The following is a 15,182-nucleotide window of genomic DNA, read 5'->3' on the forward strand; positions in this document are numbered from 1 at the left end:
TGCATTGGTAATTAACAACATAGGACTTTTCTTTTTCACAGATTTTGTCCCGCACTGTTTTCTTTTTCATTGAATTTGTCACGTAAATTGTTAACATGTTTGTTCTTATTACAGGTGAAGTTAAAATGATAACAGCAGCCATGGAAGCACTAAATACTTTACTTGAAGTGGCACCACTGGAAAAGGATTCCCTTATTATCATCAAACACACCTGCTTTTTCGTAAGTATATAAGAAACTTGTTACAGAGGCTACAGTTAAAACATATTTTTGTCCATCCACCGTACATGGGTCATTAACACAGACGATGGCTCTGAGCTTAATATTTGAGAAGGAAGGTTCTATGACTTTCAGCTTCTTTCTTCGGAAAGCTGATTACAACTGATACATGGTAATCATGTAAAGACCTTTCAAGGCAGTTGCTCATCGGATTTGCTGATTTGCTGCAAAACTGCTCCTGTTGTTCACCTAGTTCCTATTAGTATTTGCTGTATGATTGTTAGGGATGTATAAAATCTTTATAACCTTTCATTTCTGTACTCCTTAAACCAGGGGTTCTCGACCTTTTTCCCACCAAGTACTTCCTCTGAGTTATCAGACCCTGAACCTGTACTCCCATTAATCTGTCACTGCAAACAGAATGATAATATATAAACACTAATTCAGTAGATAATGGTACTACAATGGATATTGTCAGTGGTTGAAACTGTAATGACTTTAAAAGCAGTTAAGCATTAACATCGTCTGTGTAAAATGATGCTACACACAGGAGAGACACTGTGCTAACTTTATTAAGAAAATAAACATAAGCACTAATTCAGTGCAGAATGGCAATGTACCAGCTAATGTAAGACGAAAAATTATAATTACTTCATTTGGCAAGGAAGCATTAACGTCTTGTTTTATATATGGCGACCAGTATTAAACTTCAGTATGAAGGTTGTGCCTGTTTAGTGAAAACAAGTTTATCAGTGCGAAATGTAGTATTAGACAGGCACACCTGAAGGTCATGCTTATTATTATGTCGTGCTCAGTGTTTAGATCTAATGTTGAACTGCGATGAAAATCTTTGCTCATGTAGGTAAATATTAATGAACATAATAAAAGACCTCACAACAACATCAGCTACAGCAGGGTAAAACTTACTCATCTTAGAGCAGAATTTGGTTAGAGGAAGTGTTTCAAATGCATCTTTTGCAACAGAGTCGTTCATCAACTTTAAGAATTCTTCTTGCATGTTATCTGGGACAAGGCGCACATTAACAATGAATGGGCTTCTATTCAGTTTTGATTCCAGCTCGCTCAGTTCGAGACTGCAACTCCATCAGCGGGGAAGAAGAAAGATGTGTTTGCACAAGGTGCACTATTTCTAGTTTTCTAGTGCCACTGCATTTATCAAGTGCCTCACTAAGGTGTTCAAATATGGTAAAATTTTCATCTTTGATCTTTCTTTCTAACAGCTCCAGGTTCATGTTGAATGATCTAGTCTTGTCCCCGAAATCATTCAGTGTGATCAGTCGTCCTTGGAAGGATAAGTCTGACGAATTTAGACGTAAGAGTAGGTCCATCAAGTAGGTCAGCTTCTGGAATCACTGGCTCTCTGACAAATTCTTGGTGAACTCAGACAACTGTCCTGTTGTTATGTCTGGAGAAATTGAACTGTTCCTCCTTCAGTGACTCTACTCTTGATACCAGATCGAGCCTCGGTGTGAAAGAATAACACTTCTTTATCTTCTACAAACTCTTGGCACAGTAGGCAGAAGAGCCGTGCATTTAAGGCACTTGACTTCATGATATGTACCATGTGCACAACATCAGGTACTAATTTTAACTGAGGTGGGAGAGTTTTAGATCCCAGAGCATGTCTCTGAAGCATGTTATGAAGATGCTTTGTTTCAGGATTAGCCTCATTCACTCTTCGTCAAAATCCTGATCAACTGCCAAGCATTGCTGGTACTCCATCAGTTGTGCATATACATTATTCCGAGAAAGTCCTCCACCCTCTAAAAAGAATGAGACTTCATGGAAAATGTCTTTATTTCATGTAGTCGACTCCAACGCATGACATACCAAGAGATCCTCCTTGAAATCATCATTACTAATGTATCATATAAATACCAAGAGCTGGGCAAAAGCATCGACGTCAGTCGACTCACTGAGTTGGACTGCAACTTTGCCTAAAGATGTTCCTTTTATTTCAGCAGTCACTTCTTGTTTTATATCTTCAGACATATCTAATATTCGTCGTTGAACAGTACCGTTTGATAAGATCTGTTATTACCTTTTTGCTATCATCACTTCCAATAACAGTGACCTGTATCTTTACAGCAAAGGACAATAAGCTTTTCTGCAATGTTGTGAGGATATTATTACTTGTGCAGATCTCGTTGATACAATGTACGATGAACATAACCCAGATTCATTTTATTGACTGAACTGTCCTGAATGATCAAAACATGCTCGCTTCAGTCCATCTTCCTTATGCTTCAAGAAGGCAGCATTCTTACATCTCTGATTTGGATGACAAATATTTAAATGTGGCTTGAGAAAACTTGGTTTTATGCACTCCAGTGATAAACTTTATGGCATATAACACAGTACAGAAATTCACACCCACTATTGACGATAGTAGTGATAATGAATGTACCCTTCATCATACTGACGTTCCTTCGCTGATGAGGCCATAACGGAATCTGGAATTGTAATAATAAATGATTATGTAGCCAAAGTCATACATAAAGTCATTGACACTGAGAAGCAGTTATTGAATCGCTCCTTTTGACCGCGATTCGCTTACTGCAAAAACAAGAATCACGAGAAGTATCTTGAACATAAATACTATATATATATTTTTTTCAGTGGGGGGGGTGTAATTTCATTAAATGATCTGACCACTTCGTTACAATCTACCATATTTTTTTGTGGATCAGAGGAAGGCATCCACGGGGTGGAATGCTGAACCGTGCCCAAAGGCTAAAGGGAGAACTTAAGATTTTTAATTATATTATAGTGCTTGCCCTTTGGCCCTCAGGCGCGATTCATCATTCCACCCCGTGGACGCCCTCACTTGATGAAATACATATCGAATATTCAAACCATTTTAAAAATTTCTACAGAAAATGATGGCAGTAATGAGTATCAAATCCATTTTTGTCCATCCATCTATCCATCCATCATCCAATCCTATGTCGCCCTATGAGGAGCGTAGGAATACGAGGCTAGGCAAGTTGATCCTGACATTTAAGAAGAGAGTGACCAGCCTCACTCATCCCTGAGTGGCATTACGTGAGCAATAAACCCCATCCTCCCCTTGGATATACTCCTACACAGGCTCAATCCGATTGGAGCACCTTAATTATCCACTTAACCACCAGGCACAATAATTTGGTTATATGGTTACCACCCAGTGTAATAAATGGTTTCCTGGTGTACAGGAAACCATTTGGCTTGTTACACAGTGTAGAGTTACCCATAGGCCGAAGGAAAAGCAAAAGAATGAAGGAAAGAAAGACAGAAGAGGAAGGATGGAAGAGAGGAAACGTTAATTTCCACAAAAAATGATGTCAGCATGTAGCATCCAAATCAATGTAATCTCTAACATAGTATGTGCAGAACTATGGGGTATTGCAGTGGTGGATATGAATTTTTGATGTTGCAGTTGTTTTGGGAAGATATAGCTTGTTTGGATGAAACAAAAACATTCGGGGCCCAGTGCTAATCGACTGCTGAAATATTTGTTGGATAAGGTAAGTTACCTTCGATCCAAATTTAAAGAAAATTCGAATAGCTGTACGGAATTTAGTTACCACGTTTCGCAAAAAGCGACAAGAAATGAAGGTATTATGGTGCAGTATTTATTTTCAAGATACTTCTAGTGACTCATGCGACTGTAGTAAGCGAATCGTAGCCTTAGTCCGAGATTCAGTTAATCGTTTATCATTGTACCATCATTTTTTGTGGTTATTTCTTAAAGTAATTAAGATGCTACTTGCTGACATCATATTTCGTGGAAAAAAAAAAAAATGGATTCAATACACCATACTACCACCATTTTCTATGTAATTTTTTTTTTAACTGATTTGAATACTACTTGGTACCATCATTTTTTTCTGGAATGTCTGACGTTCCCAGCTTGTTGTTTGTTACCACAATTTGTTGTGGAAATTTTTAATAGTGACCAATTTTTTACTATCCAGCATTAATAGTACCATCATTATTTCCTGAGATTTCTTAAAATTATTTGGATGCTACATGCTACAATAACTTTTTGCGAAAAATTATAAAAAATTCTTTTGAAACTCCATACTAACATAATTTTCTATGAAATTATCTGAAAGTGATTTGAACGCACCTGGTGCATCATCAGCCGTTGAGGTCCACTACAGGACCGGCCTATCTCTACCGAAGCAAGGACGATACAAGCCAATGTGTCTCTACCCAGTGGCTTAGGCTGTCTGGTAGAGACTGTATGTAGGGTGAGAAGTGCTTCTAAGTGTAATTGTAGTGTTGTAGTGGCTTTGGATGTGTGTGTAGTCTGTGAAACAAGTGTAATCGGCCCACCTTAAGCCGATTGGGTGCAAGCATACTACTATGCGACACTGATTCAACCACAGCACCCCTTATGTCCGCCAAAGTAGCAAGTGGCTCGGTGAATGATTTCCAAAGTTTTTACAACTCTGGCAGGAGGCAAACCCTCGTCCACCAGCGTGCGAAACGCACACTCTACCACTGTACCACAGAAGCTTCATATATATATATATATATATATATATATATATATATATATATATATATATATTAGTATATATCAGTACATATATATATATATATATATTTTCAATTTCTAACATTGTCAAGGTGTTACTTGCAACCATAATTCTTTTGTGGATATTTTTAATATTGACGGCTCGGGTACCTGGCTATACAAACGTCCCTTAACTACTTCCTTATCCTCTAGAAGGAGTTAGGAGAACTGCAGAAGGGCAATATAAGCCTACACTTCACCGGGTTGACATTTCTCTTGAACCTGGAGCCTCTGTACGAGTAACTCTCATATTTTTCATTTTATTTTTGTTTCATTTATTTTTTTCCAATCCTACCTGCTGCATTTTTAGTGGGAAACATAATGGGTAGGTTGTAGATGGGTGGGCATCATCGAACCTGTGAGGTACTACCATGAGAGTGAAGTGTGGCTGACTGGCAAGTAGCCACACACTTAACACTCGGGCAGTTCACATTCGACCACAAGTGCACTGAGTCTAAGTTGTGACTTCTACATTAACACGAACCATATTATCTCTCTCTCTCTCTCTCTCTCTGTCTTTGCAGTCGCATCAAGTAACTGATGGGCAGGTTTCGACACTTGGATTAGCTTCCAGTCCATAGAAAGCTTCAGCTGTATGATGGTCAGTCCTGTTACGGGTACTCCTTAACCCGCCCCATCCCGACCACTTTTCCACCACTGACTCCCCCCAATCCCAACCATTTTTGGAAAAATTTTTTTTGGCTCAAACCTCCGCTTTTTGTGAGAAACATCGAAAATTCATAGAGAAATCGGTCACCTGAGGTTTAAAGTACTCGAAACAGGTAACAGTACCTCCTCACCTTACTGTGTTTTCTATCAGGCTTTCTCCAAAGAAAACGAGTTCTCTGGGAGGGTAACCATTCCACACCACTCATAAACAGTATTTATTTATTTATTTGGTACGGATTTATATGTAGTATGAGAGTATATTGCTTTTCACACAGTAATATAGGCAATATAAGCATTGTTTCACTCACCAAACATATCAACATAACTGACCTTTTTTGGCGACATTACCTGATCATCATTTCTGACTGTTTCTTCCTTTAATGCTATGTAAAGTTTGTCCTCCACATTGTCATCGATTGGGTAATTACTCTGGCCCTGAATTTCGTACCGTGGCATGACATGTCTTTACTGGCCAGGTCACTTGTAATAGGTGAATTGCCGAGACTAGGTAAGGCAATGTCCCTTCCTGGCATCTTGTAGAGGAAGGTGTCCCGTGTATACTACCAAAAATCACTCGCGAAAATTGAAAATTGTGCAAATTAGGGACCTTGCAACTGATTCACGTTTATGTACGTCAACGGGATAGACAGTGACAAAACGTGTGGACATTTATTCACGTCAACAGGATGCGGCAGGTTAAGAGAAAAAATTGCATTGATTTTACGTACTGTGCGTATGTGTGTATAAAATGAGTGCCACTAATGAATTATTGGTTTCTTATTACTGCCACAAACCCATGCCTTTCTATAACCAGGCCGCTTGTGTCTGAAGTGATTATAATGGTGTCCGCAAAATGGTTGTCATAATCTCTGTAACTTTAGTAAAATGAATATCTATATCGGTATGATTAAACTTTGATTCTGTATCACATGTAAAACGTAAAGTAAAGATAAACAGCACTTTGCTGTTTTGTTTGAACATCAATTGACGTATTGAATAATAACTGTTCTGAACAAATTCTTACGACAACTAAAAACTACTGATTATAAGCTAAATGAATATTGGTGTAAGATAAACACACACACACACACACACACACACACACAAATTCTCTCTCTCTCTCTCTCTCTCTCCCTACAAACATACTGTATACATTATTAGACCGGGTCGAAAAATCCGACTTCTGAATTTAAAATTGTAATACCAAAGAAAAGTTGCTCCATAATGAAAGTATCATGTATGCAAAATTTTGGTGTAATCCATGTTGATATAGAGGTGGCGCCTGCCTCGTCAACATCTCGCCATTAACTGTATCTGGCGCATCAGTGCCGTCGTAGGAGACTTACAATTCAGACCTTGTATTTCGTTTTTTTTTTTTTTTTTCACGTTTTTTTTTTCTTCATTTTCAGGTATTAATGCTTAATAGCTAAATATCCTGGAGAAGTACAAATATGGCTCACAGTACTGGGTCTGCCTTAACTCATGATATTTTTGGCACTTTAAGAACTATTGGTGACAAGCAACTTCCAACGAAGTGGGATGTGGTAAGACACTTACTTTTTGTTGAAACAGAAAAATTGAGTCAGTGAAGGAAATAACGAAGGATCTTGGATCAGAACTTCAGTGTCTTTGGGAAAAAGCTTCAGTTCCTTGTGTTCACCTGACAAGAACTGCACAGCTGGTTTTGGACAACCGTTCTATGTACAAGACCCTAGTGAAAAACAAGGGGAAAGACTGCTACAACAAACAGCTTGAAAACTATAAAACTCATAAGCAGAAGGAGCTATTTGAGATCTCGTGTTGCAAATGTAAATCCTTCAAAGAGTATAAGAGTTCAAAGAAAAGAAAGGTGCCCGTAGGTGAAAGAGAGTTCCTTTCAGATCAAAGAAGAAATAGATGTACATTGGAAAAGTGGATATAAAAGAAACAAAAATATTGCTACAACGAGCAAAAAGAAAATGGGATGCAGAGAACTACAAAGTGAAAACATCTGATTCTGTTTGTCAGAAAGGTCAAAGTGGGATGGAGGAATGAGTGATACTGATGACAGTTTGGAAAATGATGATACGGATGAAACATATTGTCCGAGTGTAGAAAAAAGAGGAAAACATTTAAGATATCACGAATGCGAATCAACTGTGAACTGGTTGCAAGAGAAGCTGATTGATTTGGTATGGGTGATAGTGGTGTCGCTTCAATTGCCACTTCCACTCTTGTGGGTGCTGTACTTGTTTCACCCGAAAGCATGAATTTAGTTATTGAAATATAAGAAGTAACACATGCCAGAAAATCAGGCAGAGAAAGACTTCAGCATATAGAAAAGCAAGACATAACAGCACTGTATTTTGATGAAAAAAAAAAAGAAAAACATTAATATTGGAAGAGAGAAGAGATGAAAATGGTTCTGTCCATTCACCAAGTAAGTAAATTTGAGGAACACATTTCATTAGTCAACGAACCAGGCTCTGAATACCTTGATCATGTAACTCCTGATGAGGGAACAGCAGCTGCTGTTTCTGAGTGCTTGATGAACTGTGGGATGAAGACTGAGATGCTTGTTGCTATAGGGTGTGATGGTACACCTGTTAACACAGGGACAAAGGGCAGAGCAATAAAATTGATTATAGACTTTCTTAACCGTCCTTTGCAGTGCCTTATATGTTTGTTACAGTACAATGAGCTTCCATTTCGGCATATATTTAAACATTTGGATGGTGAAACCTCAGGATCCACAGTATTCAAAGCAAAGATTGGGAAGAAGATAGGAGAAACAGTTAGTAACCTCCCTGAGGTAAATTTTGAACCAGTCCCAGTAGATGATGAGAAGTTTCATGAGAACTATTCAGAGCTAGATTTAAATAAGGATCAAAAATATATTCTGACTATATGGTATGCAGTGTCATCTGGAAAATTTCCTGCATCATTCTCTTCAGTTGAACCAGGCCCATTAGCACATTCCAGATGGCTGACAGCATGTGCAAGAATTTTGAGACTGTATTGCTCAGTACCTTTTCCTTCCAAACCATTGAAAACATTAGCCAAATATTTGATGACTGTATACATTTCGACCTGGTTTGAGATTAAGAGAAATCCTTCCTGTGTCAATGGCACAAAACATCTATTCAGTGCTTTTACCAAGATCAAATATATGAAAGATGAATGTTTGGGAACATATAAGGCTGCTACTTAGGCTATCCAAACAAATGCCTTCTATGCTCATCCGGAAAACATGCTTTTGGACATGGCATTTGATGAAGATTCTGACATCCGAAGAGATGCTGTGAAGAAAATTCTAGCAACAACAAACAACCCGAGACAGGAAAGAAGACAATTCAAAGTACAAGAGATAAATTTTGGGGCAGATCATTATACTGAAATGATCACCTGGGATGTGGTGGATATTAAAGAACAACCACTCCTCAAGAATTTGACTGATGTTTAACGACATGGTTTGGCTGAAAGTTCTGAAATTGTTGAAAAGCGGTGTCCAAAGTATCCTTGCCATACTTAGTCAGTTGAACGCACAGAAAAGCTGGTGACTGAAGCATCTGCAAAAGTTTATAGTTACAGAAACAGAGATGAGTATATAAGAAACATACACAAATCAAGAAAAATAATGCCAGCATTCGAATCGAAGAAGGATTTCAAAGGAGGGTAAATTGGCCAAACTTTAAGTGAAGGGTGTATGGGATGGGTTAGGTGTGGAACTCCATTTGCAGCCACTTCCTCATAGTGAATACTGGGTAGTGTTCGGTCACAGTGTGCTAGCTAAGGGCTGCATAATAAAGTGTCCAGGCGCCACCTCTTACTGACATGATACGGATATAATATTCTGCAGTTCTCTTGCCTTTATATATGAGCATATTTTCCCCTCTATTATAAAAAGGAAACTGGACTTTAAGTTTTTTTTTATCTTATGACCCTGGCTAATATATATATATATGTATATATATATATATATATATATATATATATATACATATATATATATATCTATATCTATCTGTATATAGATAGATAGATAGATAGAAAGATAGATAGATATAGACATAGATAGATAGATAGATATAAACCTCCTTTCCCACCCTAGGGCAAGGTGAGGAGTAGCAACGTCCAGACAGCCTAAATTTGCCCAGTCCAATGGGCCATGTTTCTATTCACTCACCATTTAAGCCCCCGGGATCCTGTCTCTATCAGATACGCCAAAAACATTCACCACGTTCTGTAGCTTCACATAAACTTATCCGATAGAGTCAATCTGGACGCTGTCACATTAAAAAGGGGTGCCAAATCCCTGATCATGCTCTTCTCCTCACAATATTCACCCAGCCAGCTCGATCTCTTGTCAGTCCCATAGCCCCACCGACTTCCAAACCTCTCTTCCTCACACACTCATCCACCATATAATTCCACCTTCTCCTTGGCCTACCTCACCTCATCCCTCTTTCAAATTCGCTCAGATAAACCTGTTTCACCACTCTATTGTTATCCATTTTCTCCACATGACCATACCATCTCAGTACAGTCTCCTTGATTCTGGTGTCCACAGATTTCCTCATTCCACATCTTTCACAAATCACATTTCGTATCCTGTCCACACTCTGTACTCCACATACATTCCTCAGCAGTCCCATCTCCACTGCTGTCACCCTTGACTTTTCATTTTCATGCCAAACCATAGTCTCCCATCCATATGTTAAAGTTGACACTAAAACTCGTATATGTGGGCCTCGTGCACTTGCAACACTCAAACCTCTGTTTATCAAGTCCTTCATTGCACTAGGTGTACTTTCCTTCGTTGTGTCACTCTACTTTCCATTTCTTTTGCACTTTTTCCTCTCTTTTCTATCACTTTACCCAGGTATTTGAACTCTCTCACCAATTCCAGTCTCTCTCCATTCACTGTAACATCACACTGGGAGTTACCTTCTCTATCAATAACCATCACTTTAGTCTTTGCTACATTTACTCTCGAGCCACGACGCTCACAGACATCAACAAATCTCTGCACCAGTCTACCAAGTTCTTGTCCTGCATTTGCAAGTAGTACTGCATCATCAGCATGCAACAAAATTTGAAATCTACCATCCATCACCATTCACTATCAACGCCATCTCTCTCTCTCCATTACTCATGTTTTTGCTTCTCTCATCACCCCATCCATACTGTATATATATATATATATATATATATATATATATATATATATTTAACAACCATGAGGACATCATACAACCTTATCGCACGCCCGCACCGTTGGTGAACCATTCACTTAGCTGCTCCTTTACCCTTACATATGCTTCAGTACCATCATAAAAACTCTTGACGGCATCTAGCAGCTTACCATGTACGCTGTACATGTGCAAAACCTTCCGCAATCCTTCTCTGCTTACTTTGTCGCATGTATTTTCCAGATCCATGAATGCCATAAACACCTAATTGTCCTTCTCACAAGCCTTCTCCACTATCTGTATTACTGCAAATATTTGATCCATACATCCTCTACCACTCGTAAAGCCACCCTTTTCATCACTCACTAGGACTCCTGATATCTCTCTTACTTTCGATATAATAATTCTTCCATATACCTACCCTACCACACTCGATAAATTTATGCCACGATAATTCTTGCACTCGCTCGCTTACCTTTATTTTTGTACAGGGGTACAATCACAGCCTTTTTCCGCTCAGCTGGCACAGTTTCACTGGTCCATTCCATCTTACATGTCGCCAACAAGCACTTCATTCCGCTCTCTCCACTACACTTAATCATCTCTGCGTACACCTCATCATCATAAGCTGCTTTCCTATTTTTCAGCCGCTTCACATCGCTCTTCACCTGTGCGAGTTTCACGTTGCCTGGCACTGCATTTCTTCTCTTCACCCCCCCCCCCAAACCAATCATGTTTCCAGTGGCTCTGCTCTCTCTATTTCCATTCATCAGGCTTAAAAATGTTCTTTCCATCTGGTCTTTACTTTATCCCCATGGTTTGATAATCTACCACCTACATCCTTCACACCTTCACATTTCATTCCACTGTAACTTCTACATTTCTGCACCTCTTTCTGGAATAATTTCCCATTATCAGAGTAGTTGGCAATTATTTTTCTTCCTAGATCATCATTTACCTCCTTCTCTTTCCTCTTCACTGGTCTCATTACGTGCTTCTTGCTCTTAATATATTCAGTTCTTATTTCATTTGAATCCCTGTCCTGTAACCACTTTAGCCACTGCTTCCTCTTTTCCTCCAGTGTTCTCTTAACCTCTTCACCACCATGCCGTACCTTTCTTCTTTGTTGTTACTCTTGCGCACACCACACACCGTTTTAGCATTCCTAACTAAGCAATCCCTATGTGCATTCCACGGGCTGTCCAGATTCATTCCATTCCATTTCACTGGTTCTAACTTCTCCCTTACTTTGGTCCTGAATTCATCTGCCATTTCTTTTATCCTCAGCATCTCGACTGTCAGTCTTTCACCCTGACTGCTCCTCTCTCTCCTGGTCCACCTCACTCCTCTCAGCTTGATCTTGCATATTACAATCATATGATATGACAGACCTCCACATCGTCCTCTCACGGCCCTCGTATCAGCAACCATTCCCAGCGACGACCTCTCTACGAGCACGTAATCAATCAGGATCCTTTCAACACTATCTGCGGTCCCTCTGTAGCATGTATATTTATGTGCATCGTTGTGTTTGAAATACGAGTTACAAATGCACAACCTCCTTTCCAGACACAAATCCTTCAGTCACTTCCCAGCATCATTTTCTCCTGGTACTCCATTACAGCCCATTATGTTATCCTCAGGACCAGTGCTTACTCATCCATTCATATTCCCCGTTACGATTATGTTATAGGTCCTGGGCATTTCTCCCACTGCTTCATCGAGCTCATCCCAAAACCCGTCTTTCTCTCTCTCTCTCTCCCTCACTCCTGTTATCACACGGTGCATACGCTACGATTACAGCCACTTTCACCTTCTCAGACTTGAACTTGAGATACATACATCTTGCGCTGACACATTTGAAATCTCTTATTCCACTCAGCCACACATCATTCATCAACAAAGCAACTCCTTCCTTGCATCTTCCTTGTCCCATCATGCCCGATCTTATACATTTCACACCCTACCACTCCTCGACTTCACACCCTTTCATTTTTGTTTCATATGATGACATCACGGCGTATCTCGCATTCTTGAACACATTCACCACTTCCACCCTCTTGCTTTCTTTATTCACACCTCTCACATTCCACATGGCCATGGGAATCTGCCCATTTGGTTGGGGCCCTGGGCAGCTATTGGGCCCTCCGAGGTGTGTGTGTGTATGTGTGTGTGTGTGTGTGTGTGTGTGTGTGTGTGTGTGTAATTCACCGAGTAGGTCAAGATCACTTGATGGTCGTGATCGTCAGCTTTTACCCTCCCAGAAGGGAGCTGAGAGCTCATATAGTCCGATCTAAGACCAAGGCTGTGACCTTCACACACGCACACATCCATCCCCTTGCTCTAGGAGGACGGTAACCACCCATTTCGTCAGTGAAACTTTTCGCAGCCTGAGCGAGGTGCGAACTCCCGTCTACCAGATGGAAAGTGAGAACGTTACCACTGAACAAGCAAGCGGTGTGTGTGTGTGTGTGTGTGTGTGTGTGTGTGTGTGTGTATGTGTGTGTGTGTGTGTGTGTGTGTTTTCATTCATTTGTTTTTTGTTGGCCCCTTCCAGTTTTGGGCCTGAGGCTTCTGCCTCATCAATGTGTGTGTGTGTGTGTGTGTGTGTGTGTGTGTGTGTGTGTGTGTGTGTTAATTCATTCATTTGTTTTTTGTGGGCTCCTACCAGCTTTAGGCATGAGGCTTCTGCCTCATCTATTTCCACGTAACTTCGCCCGAGTGCTCAGTTAATCATGAAATCAGCAGTTTTATCACAGCATACGAATATATAACCATACTAACTACTTTCTTTTTTCATTGCGCTTTGCGTCTTTCAGTATTCTGTAAATAATGTGGATGCAGGTAGAAATATACAGGATTCCACGCCAGTCATTCTTCCATCGAGTCATGTATTTACACATACCTGTATGCTTTACTCCACTGTTCAGACTCATTATCTGGTCATATTAAAGGCAGTGCTGAACTGAACAGTTTTACCTCATACCTTTCAGGAGGAGCTATTATACTTTAAAGTTGTGGACACACCATAAGTTATTGTGTTATCGTCAAAAACTGTCGAAAAATTGCCACCTGTTACTCCTCATGTTCAGTAATATAATACAAACTTCTTTAACAACGACACTAAAAAACTTACATTCATCAGAACTTAATACAGTCAGTTTCATTTCACAATTCAAATAAGTTGTGGTTGCATGCAATTCAATGAGCCTTAGTTATGATATAGAAATGCGTCTCCTTGGTTCCTATGTAAATTTACCCTCAAGCCTGACTAGATTTGACCATCAGCTATTGAAAATGGGTTTTGGATCTGCTGCAGGTGAGAATAAATGCGCAGAAGCTAGTATGATGGCAGTCAATGGACCACATAGTTGTCTATTACAATTTACAAGTACTCTGCTAAGATATTCGTAATAACATATGTTTTACATTATTGAGCAGACTTGAACTTTAATGGTTGCAGCATTATACTTATGTATATAGGAAGATGTATGAAACTTTCTGACATTTTAGTTAGTGATGTCAGGAATTTAAAAGTATTGTTCAGCTACAGCACTTTCATGTACTCAAATCCTGTTTCATATGTTAAATATTCCCCGTTAATCCATTTACACAGTTTGGTAACGTGACAGAACTTCGAGCGCCATGGGGTGTTGGGGTATTTGAAGTAATAGCAGACAGCCAGAACACTAATGTAACACAGTCACGGCTTTCCCAGGTGATCACACAAGCCCGCCAGGTAGGTCACATTGTTTATGCTGAGGAGGGAAGGCCAATGAAGTTACTACTGAATTGAGTAGCTGGACTGGTCATTCTCCAGTTACCGCTGAGGTGGGTAACTGGAGAAGGTCATATACAGAACTACGAAATTCTAAGACTTTAGTCTACCATAGCATCATTAAAGGCCGAAAAAGAAAAACTGTGATGCATGTTTGTAACGCCACATGGCGTCTTAATGACTAAAATCACTAAAAACTTGAAGTTTTCGCTGCTTAGTCTTTAAGAAAGTTCCTGTAGTATTGTAAGAAAGAAAAATAATTAATGTAAAGATACCTCCAGTTACGACTGAAGTCCTGGTTCGTGACGGTAGTGGTGGTGAGTGATGACCCGGTGTTCCTTGAAGCCTTTGCCAAGTGGTCCCTCAAGGGACGCCTCCTGGTGTGGGCAACAAAGCTCCTCGTCCTCACCCGCCTTCCTCTCCACCGTCTCGATGACATCCGCCACACACTCTCTATGACCAACTCACTGCTGCTTCAGTTGTCTGACACTCCAACGATCAAGTGAGATCTGTTTATATATAATAAAACTATATATATATCATCATCATCATCATCATCATCATCCGGACCTCGTTTCCCACCCAAGGGCAGGGTGAGGAAAGAATATATATATATATATATATATATATATATATATATATATATATATATATATATATATATATATATATATTGTTACGGAACAGAGAGAGATAATGAACACTTCAAGTGAGAATACTAAAATCACTACTGTCCCGCAAAGTTCCAGGTTCAAAACAAA

The 15,182-nt window shown here is 39.6% G+C and overlaps 1 protein-coding gene across 1 annotated transcript; it reads left to right on the plus strand.

Annotated features, from left to right (window-relative positions):
* Positions 1 to 140: 140 nt before the first annotated feature.
* On the plus strand, positions 141 to 14,927 carry LOC145402562 (uncharacterized; the record flags this gene model as incomplete). Its single annotated transcript, XM_080274565.1, has 3 exons — positions 141 to 221; positions 14,260 to 14,382; positions 14,703 to 14,927. Coding segments are annotated over 3 exons (429 nt in total), but the record flags the coding sequence as incomplete, so codon positions are not given.
* Positions 14,928 to 15,182: the final 255 nt, after the last annotated feature.

The sequence above is a fragment of the Coenobita brevimanus genome, chromosome 58, assembly GCF_032717465.1.
Source record: "Coenobita brevimanus isolate Jiangsu-jjx chromosome 58, ASM3271746v2, whole genome shotgun sequence".
Taxonomy (NCBI): Eukaryota; Metazoa; Arthropoda; class Malacostraca; order Decapoda; family Coenobitidae; genus Coenobita; species Coenobita brevimanus.